This window comes from Plecotus auritus (genome assembly GCF_963455305.1).
Source record: "Plecotus auritus genome assembly, chromosome: 10".
Lineage (NCBI taxonomy): Eukaryota > Metazoa > Chordata > Mammalia > Chiroptera > Vespertilionidae > Plecotus > Plecotus auritus.
The window spans coordinates 25,412,169-25,434,071 of NC_137785.1; the positions used below are offsets into that span (position 1 = coordinate 25,412,169).

At 48.5% G+C, this 21,903-nt stretch overlaps 1 protein-coding gene across 3 annotated transcripts; it reads right to left on the reverse strand.

Moving 5' to 3' along the window:
* Window positions 1–60: 60 nt before the first annotated feature.
* Window positions 61–21,803, reverse strand: MTHFSD (methenyltetrahydrofolate synthetase domain containing). Of its 3 annotated transcripts, none has more exons than XM_080643896.1 (8): window positions 21,725–21,803; window positions 17,964–18,053; window positions 16,529–16,642; window positions 12,463–12,576; window positions 9,187–9,277; window positions 5,334–5,446; window positions 4,934–5,059; window positions 61–861 (listed from the first exon to the last, which is right to left on the reverse strand). In XM_080643896.1, exons 2-8 carry the CDS (start codon window positions 18,024–18,026, stop codon window positions 376–378), a joined length of 1,107 nt encoding a protein of 368 aa, XP_080500022.1. In that variant the 5' UTR covers window positions 18,027–18,053; window positions 21,725–21,803; the 3' UTR covers window positions 61–375. The 3 variants fall into 3 exon arrangements, with proteins under 3 accessions (XP_080500022.1, XP_080500020.1, XP_080500021.1); XM_080643894.1 differs by having other exon boundaries at window positions 17,964–18,067; window positions 21,725–21,786; XM_080643895.1 differs by lacking the exon at window positions 21,725–21,803 and adding an exon at window positions 21,097–21,223 and having other exon boundaries at window positions 17,964–18,067.
* Window positions 21,804–21,903: the final 100 nt, after the last annotated feature.

The following is a 21,903-nucleotide window of genomic DNA, read 5'->3' on the forward strand; positions in this document are numbered from 1 at the left end:
TCCCACAGTGCTCCTGCGTCTGGTCCCTGGCGGAGCCTCAGACTCTTCTAAACCACTGTCACCACTTACTCCCACTCGTTTATTGCTCATTGGTCCCCTAAACCCTCCAACTGCTGTCTCTCCAGAGAACCAGCATGGCTATACCATCCAGTGGGCTAAGGACCATGATAAAGAGAACTGAATCCATGGGTTGCTCAGCCTCCTGAGCGTAGGACGTGTACTGGTTAATTTCCCTACTTGTCCGGAGATTACCAGGCAGGGCCTGAAGGCTGTGACTTCCTAGAAAGAACAAACCTTGTCAAAGCAGCTCGTATAGCAACAGTCCAGCTGCATCCTACTATGCGGGCCTCTGGAGGTCCAGGTTGTCACAGACATTCAATGGTCTGGGTGCGGCTCTCTAGCATGGCCACCGGCCGGGTCACTGGCCCTCTGCTGCCGGGCCAGCGCCACCTTCAGGGTGTTGGCACCCAGGTGTAAGCCCTGTAAGCAGGAGAGGGCCTGCTGGGCCGACGCTGGGTCCTGGAAATGGAGGAAGGCCCTGTGCTGTGGGCCCTGCCAGGTGAGCTGCAGTGGGGCTGTGCCCCGTTCTCTGAGGGCTCTCTTCAGCTCACTCACTCGGGTGTCCCGGGGGAGGTTCCCCACATAAACAGTGTCAGAAGGCACATCCTTCCCCTGCGGGGAACCTGCCTCCGGCTGGGCTGGGTTCCCGGGTCTGCTTACAGCGCCTGGCCGAGCTGCGTGCTGGCTGCGGGCTTCTAGGTGCGGGTGCTCATCCTTAAGTGTGACGTCTCTCCCAGCCCGCTTCTCTCGGGAGCGAAGGCTTCTGAGTATTGGGATTTTTCCCATCATCGCACAGCTGATCTGAAAAAGTAAAGCAGTTCCAGCTACTCAGAGTGTCCAAAAGGGACCACGACTTGGTCAGGAGGGAGGAGATGAAAACCCCACAGGGGCCTCTGCCACACGTGCTCTCTATCTGCACGGTAAGCCACGAGCCCTGTGATGTGGGTCCCCACTCTCCTACTCAGTAGCTTTGAGCCCCTGGCTGAGGGCATGCCACAGCAGCTGGCAAGAACGGGCAGCTTTCTCTATTCTCCCAGAGGCCAGGAAGCAGAGAACTGAAGACCTCCCGCACAGAGGGGGCAGCTGAGGTCACTAGTATGAAGGTTACAGGGTCACAAATGGCATGTCCCCTGCTGGCTCCCCAGGATAATGGTTTTTTTGCCTCCGTATCTGCCCCTCCCCCTGACCTATGCCACTGGGCAGGATGAGGTCTGTAATAGGCCACAGGGATCCCCTCCTGCTCTCCACCCTCCACTGAAGGAGCATTTCTCAGAGAAATGTGTCACTGAAACAGTGGAAACAAGGCAAGTCTGAAATAGAACAGTTTCAGCAATGAGCGTAAAACAGTGGTTCTCAACCTTTCTAATGCCGCGACCCTTTAATACAGTTCCTCATGTTGTGGTGACCCCCAACCATAAAATTATTTTCATTGCTACTTCATAACTGTAATTTTGCTACTGTTAATGAATCGTAATGTAAATATCTGTGTTTTCCGATGGTCTTAGGCGACCCTGCTAGCGACCCACAGGTTGAGAACCGCTGCTGTAGAGCCTAAGACCATCGGAAAACACAGATATTTACATTACGATTCATTAACAGTAGCAAAATTACAGTTATGAAGTAGCAGTGAAAATAATTTTATGGTTGGGGGTCACCACAACATGAGGAACTGTATTAAAGGGTCGCGGCATTAGAAAGGTTGAGAACCACTGGTGTAAAATAACAAACACTACACACACACACACACACACACACACAACGTTAAGTCTCAATGGACAGGACTTCTATATAAAGGACATCTTTGGCTTTTTGGCCTAATCAATCAACAGATAATTCCTGAACCCTACAACAAAGGAAAGGTAGGTGTCCCAGTAAATGAGGCTCAACTGTGGAGCCGCCTAAACAGGCTGGAACTGCCTCTATGGGCCTGCAGTGTGGAGACTGCTGGCTCTGTCCTGCTGGGGCAGGGCTGCCCGCGGGTCAGCCTGAGCCTGGACCACTGAGCCGGGGCAGAATTTATACTAATAAAAGAGTAATATGCTAATTAGACCAGATGCCTTCCGGACAAAGCCGCAGTGGCTGCGAGGGCCAAAGGCAGGCAGCCATGGCAGCAGCTGCGAGGGCCAAGGGCAGGCCACCGTGGAGGCGGGCAGTGGCAGCAGCAGCAGCAGCAGCAGCAGCAGCGGGGTGATGGGGACGGTGCCTTCCCCTGATCACTCAGTTGCCTCCCGCAAAGGGAGGCCAGAGGCAGCAGCAGTGGCGGGTTGATAGGGGCAGCGCCTTCCCTTAATTGGCCTGGTCACCTCCCGCAGAGGTTGGGGTTCCCTCCCTGGGACTCTCCCACAATTCTGTGTATAATTCCACAATGTTTGTTCATGGACTTCCAAACCACAAGAAGTGTACAGGCCTCAGGTTAAAAATCAATGAATTAGAGTAAGATTTATAGGAACACAAACACCTAAGAATAGTCTAGCACCTTCTTGCAGAATTAATTTAGTACCTGGTCTAAGTAACACTCCCCACCTCGGCAAAGCCCTTCTGTGGGTCAGAGCCCTCACGGAGTGGACCCCAGCCTTGCTCCCTGGCAAAGCAAATTTGGTTTTCTTTTACATGCTACAATCACGTTCACTGAAGCACGCGCTTTCAGTCACTTAGAGAAGCCTCTGCGAGCAGCACTTGTCCTTTCTGGTCTTCAGAATGGCACACAGACTCAGCTGCCATGGAAAGATGGTATACAGACAGGCTTGCTCCTTCTCATGTTGCCCACTGTTCAGACACAAAAGAAAAAATCATGTCTGTGCCATGGGATTTCCACAAGATGTAACTACTCTTTTCGAATCGACAGGAGCTTTTTGCCCACTGTCCCTCCAAAATTCTTTTGAACTGATTCATCAAAAGGTGATTAAACTCACAGGCCTAGAGGCTCTGGGTCCCAAGAAAATCCCAAAGATTAAGTCCAGCCAACCCAACTCCTTCCCTTGTCCCCGCTCTACCTTCCTAATGAGTTCAGATTCTTGTAGTCTTTCAGAATATTTAAAAACTGACTTAAACTAGTCATAATTAGATTCTTAAGTTACTAGATATGGTATATAGAAAGCATGATCAAAACCTGCAATTACAATCAGAGAAAAAGTCTGACTATACCTACATGGAGGAGCTAAACGTTATTCCACTGCAAAGCAGCAGCGGGAACTGCAGGCCTCAGCGCCTGCTGTCTGGGCCGGTGAGGGTGACCACCCTTCACGTGCTGTAACTCCCGTGGGTTTTGCCCGGTGGAACCACAGAGCTCCCTCAGGCAGAAGTAAGTGTTCTCGGGGAAACCGGGCCCACGGGGCAAGGCTCTACACTCGGGCGACAGAAGTTCATTTTAAAACATGTCGCGTGAAGCAAAAACACGTCCTGCTGCACACACCCTAGGGCCGGTACGGTACCACCTGCAACCAGCTGGAGAATAATGAAACGCTTTTACCCACAGCACACACTAGCGGGAAGTCTACAGCACCCTCGCACCGGCACGTGCAAAGGGCCTTTAGAAACTGGGATGCACAGATGCGTGCTTTCAAGTAAAACTGCTTGCTTCAAGAGCAAGATGTTTATTGGGTACAAGGAATGACAAGCTAACGTCAGTGTGGTCTTCCACACTCGCCCACAAATTCTAAGTGGAAAAGCCCCCTGGCCGTGAGGTGGCTCCTGCCAGCTGCCTGCCGTTTCTGTGCTCTATGCCGACGGCTCAGCGACTGCCCCACGCGGACAGAAAGGCCTCTGTGAGCCAACCTCGGCTGCACATCACACTCGGGACAGCTCCACGGCAGTGCTACTGTTTTTCCTGGCTGGCAATTAGGGACATTGGTTACATGTTGTTAACTTGCCATGTGCAATGAAAGATGTTGCTTGTTAATCAAACATAAAAAAATATTTCCGCCCTTGTGTAACTAAAAAAATAGTAAAGAGCAAATTTGATTTTCTTTTATACGCTGCGATCATGCTTCACTGGAGCACACAGGTATCAGTCACTCATGTACTCTTTAATGATTACATTACAAACCTGTCCCTACAAACACATGTGAAGTCCAATATAAATCAGGAATCTGACACTGCAGGCGTCTGTTGCCAACCCAAAAAGAAGAGCCTTGGGTTCCAACTGTACCTCAGCCACACGCTGGCTTTACAACTTGGATACATGGCTTTCTTTCTGGCTCTCGCTTTCCTGAACCAGAGATAAGGAGACAAGGATGGGCGATCTTTAAAATCCCCCTCATTCTAAAATGCTAGGGCAGGTCTGAGCAGCTGCTGGCAAAGAGGAACAGAAACGCCACAAGTATTTCCAATGGAAATACAACCCTTCTGCATGAGACTAGAGCTTATCACTGATGACAATGCTCTGAGGTCCCTCCAAATGCCCAGGTGGAAAGGTTCTAGAGGAAGCACGCTCAGAGGAGGACAAGCCAGGACATGGGCTGTCTTCCCCAGATGCCACCCATGCCTTGAAGCGCCCACTAGCTTTCTAATTACAGTATCTCCAAGTACAATGCCATAAACCAGTTGGCAAATAAATCCTAGTCGCTAGCCCTCCTAGTGATTGGCTCATTTCTGCTATCTATAGCTAGATGACTTGTGGAAGGAGACCTTGAACCTGGCTGCTAACCAGAATCCCACAGGTTTGCAAAGTAATTCTTAGGTCTGTGCCTGGAGACAGTGATTCAGGAGATGAATTACTGAAAAGCTCACGGTAACTCTAACGTACAGCCACTCCAGGTCTGGGGACAGCTGCCATGCCAGATGGAGAACACAGAGAAAGAGAGATGCCTCCAAGCTGTGGCCAGCATTGGCCACGGGAGGCTGTGGCTGCCCTCGATGCCACGTGCTGACCCACCTTAGACCACGTGATTCCTGTTGGCTTTGGGCGCTCACACCCTGTGGCGATGACTCTGGTTGGAGTAAGAATATAGTCCACGGTGAGGTCGTGATCCTCAAGAAGTGCTTCAGGTATGTCGACGACCTGGGCAAACAGAAGTGGGTAAAGGAGCTGACGGGGAACATGCTGCAGTGTTCACGGCACTGTGAGTGGAGGGTCCATCTCCCCAGATCCACTGGGAGCGGCCTAGCTGCCCCCTCACTAAACAGGTCCAGCCCCGGCTGATCAATGCCACTCATGACACAGTGCGGAGTGAAGGCAGCGACTGGTCTGTCTCTCCCAACCGTCCCCTCCCTCCCCACGTCCCCCTCACACTCTCGGAGGAGCACGGCAGTGGCTCATTGGCCACAGGAAGCACCTGGCAGTCGTGGACGATGGTGACCACTGGCGTCCCCTGGCTGACTGCTCCCATCGACGCCATCATGGCATATTCAAGGTCAGCATAACCTTCTCCCTTCCCAATTCTCCAGCCTAAGAGACAACGCAGAGAATCAACACCTGAATAGGGTCCGGGGAATCATTCAGGAGTAAACTTTACATTACGTCACAATGAAGGGAGAAACGTGGACCCCATATCCCTGGCCTTCCATAGTAACTCCAAGGCGGCCCATTGAGAATGAACTTAAAGAGGAATCAGAGAGGAGTAACAACACTGAATATGTACAGCGGCTAACACAACAATGAAGTGAACGTCAACCGTTTAACATGCTACGAAAGGAAACTGAGCCTGCATTTATGTGAGCTTTGTGCTAGCAGGACTCCATTTAAAAACAATGAGAGAGTTGGTTTTAAAAGGACTAAGAGTAACTTCCTACTAAAGGCAAAATCTTTTTCGTCTCCTTCCCTTGAAGGGAAAATAAAAGCTCTCATATCAGGAATATGTGATTTAAGATGGCATAGCTACCCAACCAACCCTACAGCCCCTGAGGGAGGGTGGTGTAAGCAGTACTCGTGCTATTCTGCTAATTCGTAAATGGTAGCGTAGCAAAGGGATTACTATCCGAGGCTACAGGAGGAAAGAACGCAGCAGGACAGTAAGCAGTAACATGCCTCTGGCTCCCAAACTGAGCCTACACGTTCCTCTGGGTAGCAGCCCATGACAGTGCAGAAATTCTGACTTCTACTTCACATCAGCCTCACCACCGAGAGTGTAAGCAAGCATCATTGCTCGTGCATCTGAGATTCAGATCTGATCATGCTACGTTTACAATTAAAAGCCTTCAACAGTGCAGGCAAAGAAATAAGAGAAAGACAATTCAACAGAAAAATAGCAAAGGATATGAACCGTCCACAGAAAGAAATGGGCAGATGAATAGCACACAGATGAGAATGTTGAATTTCACTTGTAACTAATGCAAATCAAAAGGCACATGAAATGCCATCAGATGGGCAAATCATTAAAGTTGGATGATTTCAGTGATTAACAAGGCGGGGGGAAGAGAGGCAAGGCATACGGTGCTGGGGGTGTGAGGTGGGCAGCCTTTCTGGTGAGTAATCTGACAACATCCATCAGGATTTAAAATCCTGTCGGCAATTCCTTTCCCACAGATAGTCCCCAAAGGCCCACGCAGGCCATATGACAAGCTAACACCTCACTCCAGCGCCATCCGCAAGGGAAGAAACAAAACCAAACCCTGAAGAAAACGAAATGTCCATCAGCCAGGGTGATCAACACGTCAGCCCGGCTGTGCTGACGGCAAAGGCCTTGGAGACACGTCACCCGCATGGCACCAAGCGCTGCGAGTGCTGCCACCGTCCTGTGACACAGACACAGGATGAACACACAACCCACGCAGAACACACGCGACACCTGTGTCTCAGGTGGTGCGGGTGTCTGCACTGACACAGGAACTGCCAGCAGCGGGTTTTGGGAAAAGGAAGACGGTGGGGGGCAGGGGAAGGGGAACGGGGTGATGCTTTCTGTGCCATTCAAATTCCCCAAACACAAGCAGGTGGTTTTGTTGCTTTAGTCAGCTGGTTATCTGGATGGTGAGATTTATAAAACACTTTCTTCTTCATACATCCCAAGCTAAAAAAGAAACCCCTGGTAATCTTGGAAAGAAGAGATGTTTGCTGATTTTCCATTGTCAGATCAGTCCAGTCCAAATCCTGTCACTGGCCTCAAGGCCTCAGGAAAGCCGGCCCCAACCAGCAAAGGGCCCTGCTCCGAAGACCTGCCACCTCTCCCCTCGTTCCACCTGCCTCGGGAACAACCAGCATGCAAGGGCCAGCCCTGGTGTCACTTCTGAGATGATGCCCTGCTCGAGGCTCACAGGTCCCTCCTCTGACCCCGCTGCTGCCCGTCCTAACTTCCACCTGATGCCGCGCACATGGTCCTTCAATTCGGCTGCTGTCTGCTCCTCCCACTCACTGTGGGCCCCGGGCAGAGAACACCCTGCTGGCCTGGCTCCTGGCCCCTGGTAGGCACGCAGGAAAGGTGTGCTCATGTGCAGCCCCCTTGTGACAGATAAAGTATCTGTAACTGTGCACAGGTAAAGCAAAACATCTCACATATTAGCTCAGAGCTGGGAAAAGACAGGAAGTAAATTGAAGGTGAAGATACTGCAGACCAGCATTTAAAAACACCAAGCTCAGTGACTGCCTTGGAGCATCTCTCACCAACTATTTACTGAAAACCTCTCCTGAAGACAGAACTGGACCTTGGCCAATTAATTTCAAAGAGAAAGCTTTGGGTGCCCAGCTGGCATGGCTCAGTGTTTGAGCGTCGACCTATGAACCAGGAGGTCACAGTTCGATTCCCGGTCATATGCCCAGGTTGTGGGCTCGATCCCTGGTGTGGGGTGTGCAGGAGGCAACCAAACAATGATTCTCTCTCATCATTGATGTTTCTATCTCTCTCTCCCTCTCCCTTCCTCTCTGAAATCAATAAAGACATATTTAAATAAAAACAAACAAACAGAAAAACAAAGAGTTTTGGGGACGAGAGGAGAGAGAACACTTTCCTAGTGGGACCCAAATCACACTGTATAAGCAGGTCTGAGATTCCAACAAAGAATCAGCAGATTGTTTTCAAAGAGCTTCAGGCTGGGCTGGGGCAGAGCAGTGCAGGGGGAAGAGATCCCTCAGGAAGCACAAGGCTCACCCCTGATGGTGCCAGGCAGAGCGTCGGCGCCACGCTGCTCACCAGCCTGCACCGCGAAGCACCAGCCTCGCAGCTCACCTGCCTGCACCACGAAGCACCAGCCTCGCAGCTCACCTGCCTGCACCACGAAGCACCAGCCTCGCAGCTCACCTGCCTGCACCACGAAGCACCAGCCTCGCAGCTCACCTGCCTGCACCACAAAGCACCAGCCTCGCAGCTCACCTGCCTGCACCAGCCTCGCAGCTCACCTGCCTGCACCGCGAAGCACCAGCCTCGCAGCTCACCTGCCTGCACCACAAAGCACCAGCCTTGCAGCTCACCTGCCTGCACCGCGAAGCACCAGCCTCGCAGCTCACCTGCCTGCACCGCGAAGCACCAGCCTCGCAGCTCACCTGCCTGCACCACGAAGCACCAGCCTTGCAGCTCACCTGCCTGCACCGCGAAGCACCAGCCTCGCAGCTCACCTGCCTGCACCGCGAAGCACCAGCCTCGCAGCTCACCTGCCTGCACCACAAAGCACCAGCCTTGCAGCTCACCTGCCTGCACCGCGAAGCACCAGCCTCGCAGCTCACCTGCCTGCACCAGCCTCGCAGCTCACCTGCCTGCACCAGCCTCGCAGCTCACCTGCCTGCACCACAAAGCACCAGCCTCGCAGCTCACCTGCCTGCACCGCGAAGCACCAGCCTCGCAGCAGGCGCGGGGCACGTCTTGTCCAGGACGCTGCTGCTCCGTAACAAAAGGTGTAGCAGTTAAGGTTTCCCACTTACTGGAGGCTCTCCAAAACCAGCTCTTTACTGACATACTGCAAATAAATTCAGCTCGGAGCCAGTTAAGAACAGAGGGAAAACCTTTCACCACCTGAAGGGAACATCTCACTTTATTTTTCCTGTTGAGAAGAGTGAAAATACTGTAAAAGTGTTGAGTGGGGCCAGGAGTGGGAGGGACGGAGTTAACTCTTCAAAATGAACGATAGATGTACTGGTTTTGGAAGCCAGGCATGCGACCAGAAGCTGAAATTCCTTGCCGTTGGCGCCCAGAAGCCGAGCAGAGCCGGTGGAAAGCAAGCTGCAGGCCAAGTGGTCGCACAGGTTTCTATTTTTAATCTTACCTTTTTCAGAAACGGCCACGGAGCCCACCACCACTAAGTCCACGAGGACCCTGGCGTCCAAGCCCACGGGAACACTGTAGTCCCTCACGCCCTGCGGAGAGAGACACGGACCTGAGCTTCCCCGCAGCGAGCGGCTGCCCCACCTCACAGCTCACAGGCGAGTGCGAGTCGGAATCAACCTCCTGCGAGAAGCAGATGCACGCGCAGCCCTACAACACGGCAGAGATGGAATTTCAGGAAAACCATTTTAGGATAATTTATCACAATGTCTTCCCAGGAAAGACGCCAAGAGGAAGTGACAGCACAAATGGATAGGATGTTAACTTCATGATTTTTAGCAAACCATTTTCCCACATCACTGAAGAGCATTGTGATCAGAACACAGGAGGCTCAGGAGTCCCTCAGAACTTGGTCCAGCTCCCTCTGCCCTGTGACCTCAGCAGGAGGACGCTCTCTGGGCTTCAGTTTCCTCATCTTCCAGACAGGGACACCACCCAGGCTTGTTGGGCTGATATTACAATGAAATGATAGCACGGAGGGCATTTGGCACATGAGACGTGGCCACATTAATGCAGTATGAAAGGCTGGAGGCCATTACCTTCGTGTATAGCAAACTCACTTCTGAAATATTACTTATTTAACCAAAATGCACCGAAAGTACTCCCATGTGTGCTAACTGGTGGAGGCCCGTATTTAACGAATAGGGAAGCTGATAGGCCGTGATTCCGATAACAAGGGCTACAGTTGATCTAGGAAACCACATTGGGACAATGTTCATACCAGTACCTGGCAGAAGTGAATCACTGGGTGTAGTATTGGCCCCTGTCCCCCGTCTACAACTACATGACAAGCCATGTACTAAATCAGTACATGAGATTAGTTTGGGGACTCCCGACAGTCAAACTGGTCAACAGCCTCGGTGTTCCCACCGTGGGAAAGCCTGTTTTCCTCACTCTCAGTGGCCATGGAGACAGGCATCTCACATCCACAGCCCTTGTCCCCAACTCAGTTTTAATGGGCTCAGTGTCGGGCAGCCGTAGTAAGCAGACAGCTGTGTGGGGTTTCTGGGTTGTAACTCTGTCTGTCACAATTCCTCTTCCCTCACTTGGCCAGCCTCACCTGCTAAGCCTCGCCAGACAGAGCAGGAGCAAGCAGGAGTCTCCTGATTCTCCAAATTCATGTTCCAATCAACAAAAAGAGTCACTGATGGGTAGACGGACTTATCATGTGATTGACACACTTTTCTGCCTGCCCGCTGGGTGGTTACTAGAACACTCCTGTGTCTGAGCAAATACGACGACAAGGATGACAGACACAGATGGCTGGGGCGTGATGGTGTCAGGGGGCTGAGGTGGTGAGGACAAACTCAGAGACTCATCTTCCAAGAAATAAGGCGCCCTCGGAGTCTCCTAGAGTAGATCTGCACTGCGGCAGTATTTCTGCCACTAAGCTTTGGCAAACAAAATAATGATCGCACTAAAATTTGTATCTGTGTGCAGACGTGTCTCTCCCCACTTCACCACTTTCCCTAGCCATAAAGCAAATGAAAATGAAAATCTTTTTGAAGTTCATGACTCTGAATCTCTGATTTGGATCCAATATCTCATGCTATAAAAATGACCAAACCCTGCTGTTCAATCCTCATTAAAGTTCAGCCATGGGAACGAGTCTGGCCTTCTCGTGGGCCGTTATGCTTTCAGGAGTGCGTGTGTGGGACCAGCCAGTGCCGGCACTTCATGGGGAACTCCTGGCAATAAGCAGAGTGGCGGTCCCCTTTTGGAGGGGAGAGGGGTGCTGTTTCGGGTGACAGGCCGCTATAGCAGCACCAACCTGGACCTCGATCCCAGGAAAAGACTCTGTTACTGTCATGAGCCTATGATTTACATGAAACACATCCCCTGTCGCTCCAAGAAACGTGTGCAACCCAAGTTGCTAATGCAGAGGGCCACAGGCTTGCAGTTTTGAGCAGCAATCTGAACCACTGCTGCCTCTTATTCTTCTATCCTTATTTTCCCTTTGCTCCTTTTTGCAACATATTTTATTATTTTACTTTATTATTATGTACTATTGTAAGCCTCATCAAATTCCATTTTTGGAATACAACAGGTTATCAATAAATAACAATAAAGCATTCAATTTTTACACATTAGACTTAAGTGGAAAATCCCTGTAAGAAAGGAATATCTTGATGCCCTATTTTTCATTCCAGTAAATTAAGAATCAAATGACCTGGGTCTACCCTAGGAGTATGAAAAGCCACCAAATTCTATTTCTTTATCTGTAAACTACAAGACAAATTACATTATAATGCACACTAATGTAATAGTTATACACTTTGGTTTTATTACATGGTGAGGCATTCAATAAAATCTTATATACAATATCAAATATACACACACACACACACACACATATATATACATATATATATACATATATATATACATATATATATATATATATATATCCTCATATATACATACCCATTTATACACATATACATATATAGGGTATCCCTCCCAAATGTATATACACTATGTCTGCAGATTTTATTACATTTAAAAAATGAAATGAATTTTAATAAATACTGCCTTTATAACTATTCGGAGTGTGTGTGCATTTTTATATACATACATATGTATATATAAGCAATAATTAATTTACAACTGGTGAGTCATTCCAACTGAACATATTTTGGAAATTCTATCCTCTGTCCCCAATTGCTCTCATGGCCTTTGATAAAAATCTACAGACCATTAAACATCACAGATTAACACTAGAGGGCACCAGAGTACCAGGTATTTGTTTTTCCTTTTCTTTTTTTTTTTTAAATATATTTTATTGATATTTTACAGAGAGGAAGGGAGAGGGATAGAGAGCTAGAAACATCGATGAGAGAGAAACATCGATCAGCTACCTCCTGCACACCTCCCCCTGGAGATGTGCTTGCAACCAAGGTACATGCCCTTGACCGGAATCGAACCCGGGACCCTTCAGTCCGCAGGCCGACGCTCTTTCCACTGAGCCAAACCGGTTTCGGCGATTTCCTTTTCTTTTTTAACAGAATTTATAATTTGCCAGCTTGGTGCAAAATAGAACCCATGTATTCATCGTGTTTCTACCTGGCTCCCTTAATGACAGGATTGCTGAATACTTTTTAACATCTCTGTTCATTTGACTTCGATAAAAATAAATTTCCAACATTGTGGTGAATTATAGGCTATTCTAACTGACCAGAAGCTGCAGCTGAAAACAGTTCTCTCCTCTAGCACTTACCTGAGAGGTGGCACATTTTCTCAGGATGTCTTTAGTTGCCCCAGGGGGTGGTGTGATCCGATTAAATAACCCTGTTCTCAGTCTTGGTGTTGGAACCAACAATGTTTTTTTGCTCTTTTAAAAGAAAAACAATCGATAAATTACAAAATGAAATAGGAACTTTCTTGCGTATGTTTTTAACATTTCAGGAGTGAAACAAGTTACTATTATCTGCAATTTTTTGGTGTCTGGCAAGGAAATGACTCGTTTGCAACCAAATAAATGAGTGGGGGTTCATTTTACTTACAGACACGACTTTCCCCAGCCTTTCGCAAGGCATTTGTTAAACAGCTAATTCTACTTCACTTGCCAATGAAAACTGTGACATGCAAAAAAATGACAACACAAATCCAACAAAGGTCTGTTCTTATAAAATTTCCAACCATAACTTACCCATGTCCCCTGGTCTCAGCATTAAGTACTATATAGTTACTGTTTTAATTCAAAACTATTAGCTATAGATACATTAATAATGTTTTGCCATCAAGCTTTTATCTCTAGTTTGCTGTTCAATAAATCACAATCTAAAAGGTCTGCACTTGATAGAATCAATATTATATATTCATCTGTGTCAACAGCCCTTATCTTCTACAGTGGAACCTCGGATCTCTAACTTGGCTGTTCGAGAAGCAATTTGTTTGAAAACTAAATCATTTTCCCCATTAGAAATAATGTAAATTGAATTAATCCATTCCAGACTCCCAAATGATTCCCTGTTTTAACCTTTCTTCTATACAGTACATGTCTAATGTACTGTTTAATCTATAAATAAACACTTTTTTCTTAAATTTATCGAACCACCCCCTACTAACCTTAAACGAATTTTCCATGTACCACTGCCTCCAACATGCTCTCCTGGGCCAGTGGTCGGCAAACTCATTAGTGAACAGAGCCAAATATCAACAGTACAACGACTGAAATTTATTTTGAGAGCCGAAAACTGACTTCTGCGCATGGGCCACGAAGTTTCAATTGCACTGTACGTGCGTGCCTGCACGTGGTATTTTGTGGAAGAGCCACACTCAAAGGGCCAAAGAGCCGCATGTGGCTCAAGAGCCGCAGTTTGCCAACCACTGTAACCTGGGCTAACTGCCTTTCATTGATCCAATCAACAACAGTTTTTCCACATATTCAATTGCCTGTGACTGTGGTTTTGTGAGCACTTTCACACCTTTAGCGACATTAGCACTCCAGATGGCCTCTTTATGTTTTAAAATTGTGCTAATCACCAGCAACAAAAGCATTCTCTCCTCTGTTTGTAGCCTAAGAGACACTTTTTGTCTTGCTGAGGTATCAGCATGAAAGGGCTGTCAGGTTGAAAAATAAAGTTTGGGTTGACAACTGAGATCTTTTTTTTTTCTGTGAATCATATTGGTCAACATGGGAGCCGTTGGAGAAACGAGGTTTGACTGTATTTAGTCTCTCATTGTGAGCGCCAGAGGACACAGGGCTTCTCAGAGTGGGTGCCCTGGGCAGCAGCCACAGAACCCCCTGGGCACTTGTTAGAAATGACTGGAAGCCAGCCCAGCAACCTGTTTTAACAGCCCACCTGGTCAGTCAGGAGAACCACTGCCCACGGGCATCTCTGTTGATCTCCCCGGGGAGGGCCACAGGCAATCATAACATTCATAAAATCTTTTGTGTAAAAAATAGTATGCCTCAGTTTTTGTGCAGGAGAAGCCAGCCTGAGGCCAATAAAAGACCCATGAAATCAGTTTGGCTTACTTAAATAAACATTTTCAACCACAGAGAAGAGTATTTCATACAAGCAATGACCACATGCTGTTTTCCTTTTGAGCGCTAACTAGTGTTGGGTTCCTGGCATTTGCAGTCTCCAGATGACTCTGGTACACTGAAGGTTGATTCCAGTTACTCCCTCTTTTCTGGAAGTTGCTCACCCTGTAGCTCAGCAGATCTCAACCCTAGTTGTACGCTAGCATCTCCAGCCCCACTCAGAGCCTCTGACTCAGAACCTGACTTCAGTGACAGACATCTTCAAAGCTCGCGGGAGGGTACTGACGGGCAGTGAGTGTTGGCAAGCACAGGCAAGGCCAATGGTTCTCAAGCACAAACCAATTCAAGGCCTGGGGTTGAGCCGGGGAAGCCAGGTGTGGTCTGTGGCCGTGTGCAGCACCATCCTTTATCTGCTTCCTACATGATTGTTAACCCACTACATGAAACCACTGATGAATTCGTAGCCCTAGAGCACAGGGACTACAGGTGACATTGTGTGCTTTTCACCACTACGTCCCTATGCGTGGCAGAGCCTGAAATACAGCGTGGCTATTTATTTCCCCTAAATAAATAAAGTGACAATGAGGACTCAGTGTACCATCCAGTCTCTACCATTCCTGACGTGTGACTTAGTCAAGACACTTGACCTCTCTGTATCTGGTTTCTTCAATGTCATATGGGAAGAGAGATCTCTCCTACAGGGTTGTCAGCAGGATTAAATGAACACAGGAAAATGTTTAGATAGAAATGGGTTTCAAAGCCCTAGCCGGTTTGGCTCAGTGGATAGAGCATCGGCCTGCGGACTGAAGGGTCCTAGGTTCGATTCCGGTCAAGGGCATGTACCTTGGTTGCAGGCACATCCCCAGTGGGGGGTGTGCAGGAGGCAGCTGATCGATGTTTCCCTCTCATCGATGTTTCTAACTCTCTATTCCTCTCCCTTCCTCTCTGTAAAAAATCAATAAAATATATTTTAGAAAAAAAGAAATGGTTTTCATATATACCTGCTCACTGTGGGTCCTTCACTGCTGCTGCTATCACCACCTCTAGTTCATTAAAGTGCTTTACTGACTGGGAAAACAAGGCTGGCAAGGAAGAATGCTTCCAGAAGAGCCTACACCAGAGGCCTCTTGGGGCTGAACCACAAACAGAAGACAGAATCTCTTCCTACACCGGATAGTTGAAAGAACCAGAGCAGGATCCCTACACTCTCCCCATTCCCGGTAAAATTACTTTCTGGTATTCCTTTCACCACTTGGGATGAAGGGTGCCCTGCAGAACCAAGGCTTCTCCAGAGGCATAAGAGGTGTAGGAGAACCGAGTCACCGCATGAGGCGAGGGAGGGTAAGTCAGAATTCCGAAGACCCTGCCCCGCTGCTCTCAGTACTGCATTCCCATTATCAGCAGCGATGTGTTCAGCAAAACAACACCCATTCATAAAATTAGTGGTTATTTGAATGTTACTGCTTTTAAAATTTTGTTTGTACTTAATTTACTAGTATATGTTTATTTTCATTTTATCATTGCATAAGAGCTATGAGCATTAAAATTTATACCAAGTTTTGCCGAAACCGGTTTGGCTCAGTGGATAGAGCGTCGGCCTGCGGACTGAAGGGTCCTGGGTTCGATTCCGGTCAAGGGCATGTACCTTGGTTGCGGGCACATCCCCAGTGGGAGGTGTGCAGGAGGCAGCTAATCGATGTTTCTCTCTCATCGATGTTTCTAGCTCTCTATCCCTCTCCCTTCCTCTCTGTAAAATATCAATAAAATATATTTTAAAAAATATTAAAAAATTTATACCAAGTTTTATGTTTACACTTATTGAATTATAATAATTTAAAGCAACCCTGGAGAAATTTTTTTTTTTCTTGAAAGAGGGCCTATACAGTTAAGAAACACTGTTCTAATTTATATATTTTGGGGACTCAAGAGATTCCTGACTCATGGGTTATCACATTTCAAAGAACTGCAATGTTACAAAGGTAGCAGAAAGGAATAAACATAGTGTAATCTTTCCCTTATGATGAAGCACATCAGAACTGAGAATGCCTCAATGTCATCATCTTGCACGTCTTTTATCTTTGAATTCCAGAAACATCCAGGACTTCTGACTGACAGACTGCTGAGCAAGTGAAAGATTTCTGGACTGTTCCTGGAAAAACAACTCCAGGGCACGTTCTGCGTGGGAGGGACTAGAAGAACCAGCCTTCTGAGTACAGGACTGCACGCATTTACCAGCCACCTGGTGAGCGCCTTCCCGTCAGGGCCAGGGCTCCGTGCAGGGAAGTGGGATTACCTGCAGTGCCAGCAGCCGAACGCCTTCCAGCGGTTTATCGGGGTCCACTTTAACTTCCTGCGTTCTGGCAAAAACTTCGAGGTCTTTGATGTTTTGGCAAGCCAGATAAGAGCCCTGGGTAGGCAAGCAGACAGAGTTGCACTTACTTCGAGGACGAAGAAGCGAGCGTTTTTCTGGGGAGCATCAGGGTTGACTTTAATGGTCCTGGCCATTTTGAACGCCTGCAAGCGTGGGAAGTGCTCAGCGGCCCGAGAAGCACCCTGTGTTAAAGGCAACTGCACGTTACTGAGAGGACAACTCAGCCTGAGCACCTGCTCCAGCATCCCTCCCAGACAGCAGAAGCACTCATCGTGCGTGAAACAGGATTTAAGAGTCACACAAACAAACGTCTAAGAAAGCAGTCAGGGTAGAAAGGGGCTGAGAAAGCTGGCCTAGCCCCAATTTGTTACTGAAATAAAACACACGCCCCCAAAGGGTACCAATCGTGTGTCAGCTTAATGCATTTTCATAAAGGAACACACCTGTGAACCACCACCTGAACGAGACAGAGCATATGAACCCAGGGTAGAGCCCGAGCCCGGAAGCCCCGTCCCTGTCCTAGCTGGCTGCCTTCCCAAAGATCATCACTGACTCTGTGCACCTTTCATCCTTTCCCTGTACCTCACGTACAGTTCTCTCCCTGGAGTAACAAGCACTAAAACAAAACAAAGTAGCGACAAAACCATCCAAAAGAGCAGTTCTTCAGAAGAACAGGATGGCCTCGCAACCAGCTCAGCTAAGGACCAGGCAAGGGCTGGGGCCTGCTTCTCGGGAGCCGGGCTAGGAGAGAATGTCCAGCCCAAATAGGGGTGATGACAAGCACGTGGACCACGTCCTTCGGGCCCAACAGAGCAGTGTATTTTCAACAGGCGCTTGCTTTTTCTATCGGGAAACATGTATGCCAAACATTAGAGCTGTGCATGTTGCCTTTTTCAAGCAAACTTGTTCCTGTTGATACTATCAGAGACATCTTTGATTGTCTTCTGTTCTGAACGGCTGGGAACCTGAGGCCCAGACTCATCAGGGCCTGGTGAAGCCTCCCTCTTTCCAAAGGTGCTAGCAGTGGGCTGACATCTCAGAGCACATCACCCTTTCTATCCTTGGGGACCCAATTTTGTAAAAAGACACCACAATAGCATGCGTTCAGCCAGGATAAACATTTCATTCTGCATCAAATAGTAAACGGTAGACTGAGCACCACATTGACAAGACAACCCACCCTGCACACACAGAAAGGCAAGGGGCCCCAAGAGTGAAGGGACGCCCCAAAACACAGAAACACCCCCGCCTGGTGGTTTGGATTTCACACCATGGAACAGGGTAGTAACTGTATTACTAATGCTATTCATTAAGGAATACCCTTTCCCTCTTGAATGCTCTGGGGATGTTTCAGTACCTTGAAGTTGGGAATCCTATGATGGACAGGCCGGGGAAAGTCAGCTATATTTTGTGATTCCATGTAGTCCCAGATCTGCTCCCGAATGTCCTGTTTGGAAACACCTATCGTAACAAGGGTGTCTGATTAAACAGCGGCAAGGAATTCCACGGCGCATGCACCCAGGGCCTCTCCCATGCCTGCTTCATGCACCCTCCATTCTCTACAGACCAGACCAGGATCTAGGGCTTCTGAACTCTCCATCATAAAATCAGGGTTAGTGATAAGTTCTACATCCATGACAAATCATTGAAGTCCAACGATAGAGTAAACTCAATATAATCCCAATGTCTAACCCAGTTCTACTAACCTGTAGGAGAACAAAATGCAACCCACACCATGTAACCAGCATCGCCAGGAATGTGCATTGTGCTCAGTCACAGCGCTGTCACTCAGCACTGTCTATTCAGTCCTGAAACAGCTATGATTGGTCTACTCCTGCTGTAAATCCAGTAAGCTTGCCTTAGCCCTAAGTGATGTGTAAACTGGCTATTATTTGGGAATACCAACTACAACCCCCTTTGTTAGTGTGGGACTCTTTTATTCTACATCCAACTTTGGAAATGCAATTTTAGGCAACAAATATACTGTACTTAGATTGTGGCAGTCCTAATAAAATTTGCATTGGCTATATGCTCCTATTGGAGTGAAGAAATATAAAGACAGTTTCCAGTTAAGTAGAAAACAAAACCAGCACTTTCATATAGACACATTTAAAAATATTCACTGCATTTTTGTTTTTGTTGGCCCAAATGGATAACCTTGTACAGAAGTCTGTTCCAAATCACTTTGTATCTACTACTTGTTTTCATAACAATTTATTATACGGCAGCACTGTGAATTATGAAGCAAAGCATTTATGTGGTAATCTCCTTCAGTGATATACTCTTACTACCAACCTAGACGTAGATTCAGTGCCCAAATGTAAGTTCCTATGAAGAGGAGTGCTATCTATGTACCTGATGTACCCAAAAGTCCCCGCGGGATAGGTGGACATGGTGCTTGGGGACGTATGTCTCTGGCACAGGCAGCGAAAGCGGACCTCTTCTTTGAAGAGAACCTAGATGGTGCTCACCATAACTAAACACTCAGGCCGTGGACCTGAGGTTCCACACAGGGCGTGTTGCTGGGCATCTCTCATCACGCAGGCAGGAAGCAGGGGCAGGTTTAACCTCTCAGATCGTCAATCTCCCTTAAATGAGTGGAAGCTGCTCACAAGTGACACGGAGCAGCCTCACAGCCAGAGGAAGACGGGAGTGGGATGGGGCTGGCAGCCAGGTCCTCACCGTGAACATTTCTGAATTGTGTGGCTTTGAAACATTTGGATAAATGCATCCTAACAGCTTAATCTTTTTTTTTCTTTTTTTTGTAAATGGACTTTAAAACCATACAAAAGGATCTAAAATGAAAAGTATCTCTACTTGCCCTCTGCTGGGTACCAGGCCCTTCCCCCAAGGCAGTCAGTGCATCTGTTTCTTCTAGTGAATTCTTCCCAGGTCTCTCAGGCTTCACACAAGAGATACTTGTATTCTCACCCTCAATGGCTTCTCCACGGAGAGTGCACTCTCCATACAGCTACACACACTGCTCTGCACTGTTCCTTTACTTAATATCTTGGTGATTAGCCCATATGGCATCTTAAAGCACCCTCATACTTTTTGCAGTCTCCCACTACATGAACAGGTCAAAATTTACACAAGCAGTCCCCTACTGATGGGCAGTAAGCAGGAGGCTTCCAGCCTTTTGTTACTGATGTAGCTTTTATATCCCTCCGCCCATTTTATATCAATTGTTAACCCTCGCTATGTAGTTCTAAGGTTTAAAGGCCACGGCTAGAGGTTTCCACTGCCTACGCCTTCAGACTAGACCTAAATCCCCATGGCATAGCTTGCATACAAGGCCCTTCCCAGCCAGACCCCAGAGCCTCCTGCAGCCCAGGCCAAACACTGCTGGTGCCTCTTAGCCCTGGCTGTGTTTCTGAACCCCTCCAGAAATAAAAAGGCAGACTCGGGTATGCTTAGGGAGCACACATTCCTAAAGAAGCAGGCTGAGACTGTGCTGTTGTCTGCTGGGTGGGCCACACAGGCAGCTTCCATTGCTCAGCTATTTCCTGCCGGGGCCTCTGCACCTGCTGGCCTCTGCTGGGAAGTCTGTTCAGCTCCCTGTCCCTCTGGCAAACCCTTTCTTTGAGGCCCAGCTTTGGCACCACCTCCAGGAAGTCTCCCCTCCTCCATTCTGCTCCACTGTTTTGCGGATCCCTCCGTTGTAAGGTGTGGAATGAACGGCAAAACTCTGCTGGCCACTTCAGCCTCATCTCCCATCATTCCTCACTTCAAATTCAAAAAGTGGCTCAACTACTGTTGGTCCCTGGCCCCCCACACCTGCCCACCTCTCTCATTTTCAGACCTTAATACTTCCTCTCCTCTCCCCTCCTCCCAGGTCCAGCCACTCTTCTCCCTTCAGGACTAGCTGAGACACCACCTCCCCTAGAAAGCGTGCTCTGAGTGCTCAAAGACAGATGTCCTTCCTTTAAGGACCCAGAGGCCCTGGCTGAGCCAAAGCCCGGAAAGCTTTAGGGTCGGTTGCATAGAGCATCATCCTGATATGTCAAGGTTGTAGGTTCAATCCCCAGTAAGGACATATACAAGAATCAACACATGAATGCATAAATAAGTGGAACAAAAAATTGATGTTTCCCTCTAAAATCAATTAAAAACAAACAAACAAAAAGAACCCAGAGCACCCTCACCGTTTTCTTGTGTTGTTTTTTTTTTCCCCAAAACAGAAACAATTACATTGACACAACTATCCTAAGGCTATTACATTATCACTTTCACTAACAACCCATAAGTGCTACAATATCCCTAACAGGACCCTTACTGTATGGAACACAAGACATGCAGAAACTGGGGCCCTGCCCTGGAGCGTCCATTCATCACAAACATTTGAGTGACTCCCATTTAGAAGCAATGGGCTAATTAGGAGGGGAGGGAGAGAATACAAGGGCACATACTTGCCCTTGGAAAGTTATGAAAACATAGGAAATGGTCAGAATAATAAAAGGCGACATATATTAATGTGTGAAATGCCCGACCCTGTGCTGTAGTTGCGGGTCAGGTCAGCTTGGGTTTCACTCTTCTTTCTCCCTCTAGCTCTGAGCTCAGTCCTGGCACGTGGCAGCATCTCCAAAGGTCTTTTTTCGCATCCCACTGTGTTGTCAGCAACTGCTTACTGTGCAGTTTTCATGCTGCACGTGCAGTCATGGCAGGACCCTGGCGCACCGTGAGCTCTATGTGATCTTTGCCGGGCAATCCTGCAACTAATCACCAAAGCCCGGGGAACTCTGGGCCGAGCCTCCCCAGTGCCTGGGACACCCGAGGCATCAGTTAAGAAAATGACGAAGTGCCCCAGCGTTTCGGTAACATTGGTGTCGTCCTGCACTTGCCAGCGGCCGCGAGCCTGTTTCCCGCGCTGTAAAGCAGTAATGGTATGGTACGGCAGATCTCTCGGGAGTAGTTGTGATTGGTACCGAGCTCACGGACACCACCTCCAGGCCGGCAGGCAGCCCTCCTCCCTCTGATCCCATTATCTTGGTATCCCGCCCGGGTTCGACCCAAGCCCTCTTCCGCGTGACCCGTCCGTCTTTCCCATGGTCCCTCCTGCCCCCTTCCTTCCCTCCGTAGTCCCTAGGCCCCCAGCCAGATCCGGGACAGGACCCTCACCCGCCCTGGACTCCATGGCGACGTGGTCAGTGCGCGACATCCGGGCCGGGTAGGCTCAGAGTGACGTCACCCGCGTGCGCCCTCCCCCGCGCCTGCGCGCTGGCCGCGGAGCAGGGAAGGAGGGGTCGCGCGGAGACGAGGGGAGCGGCTGGGAGAGGGGTGTCCCTGCCTGTGATATT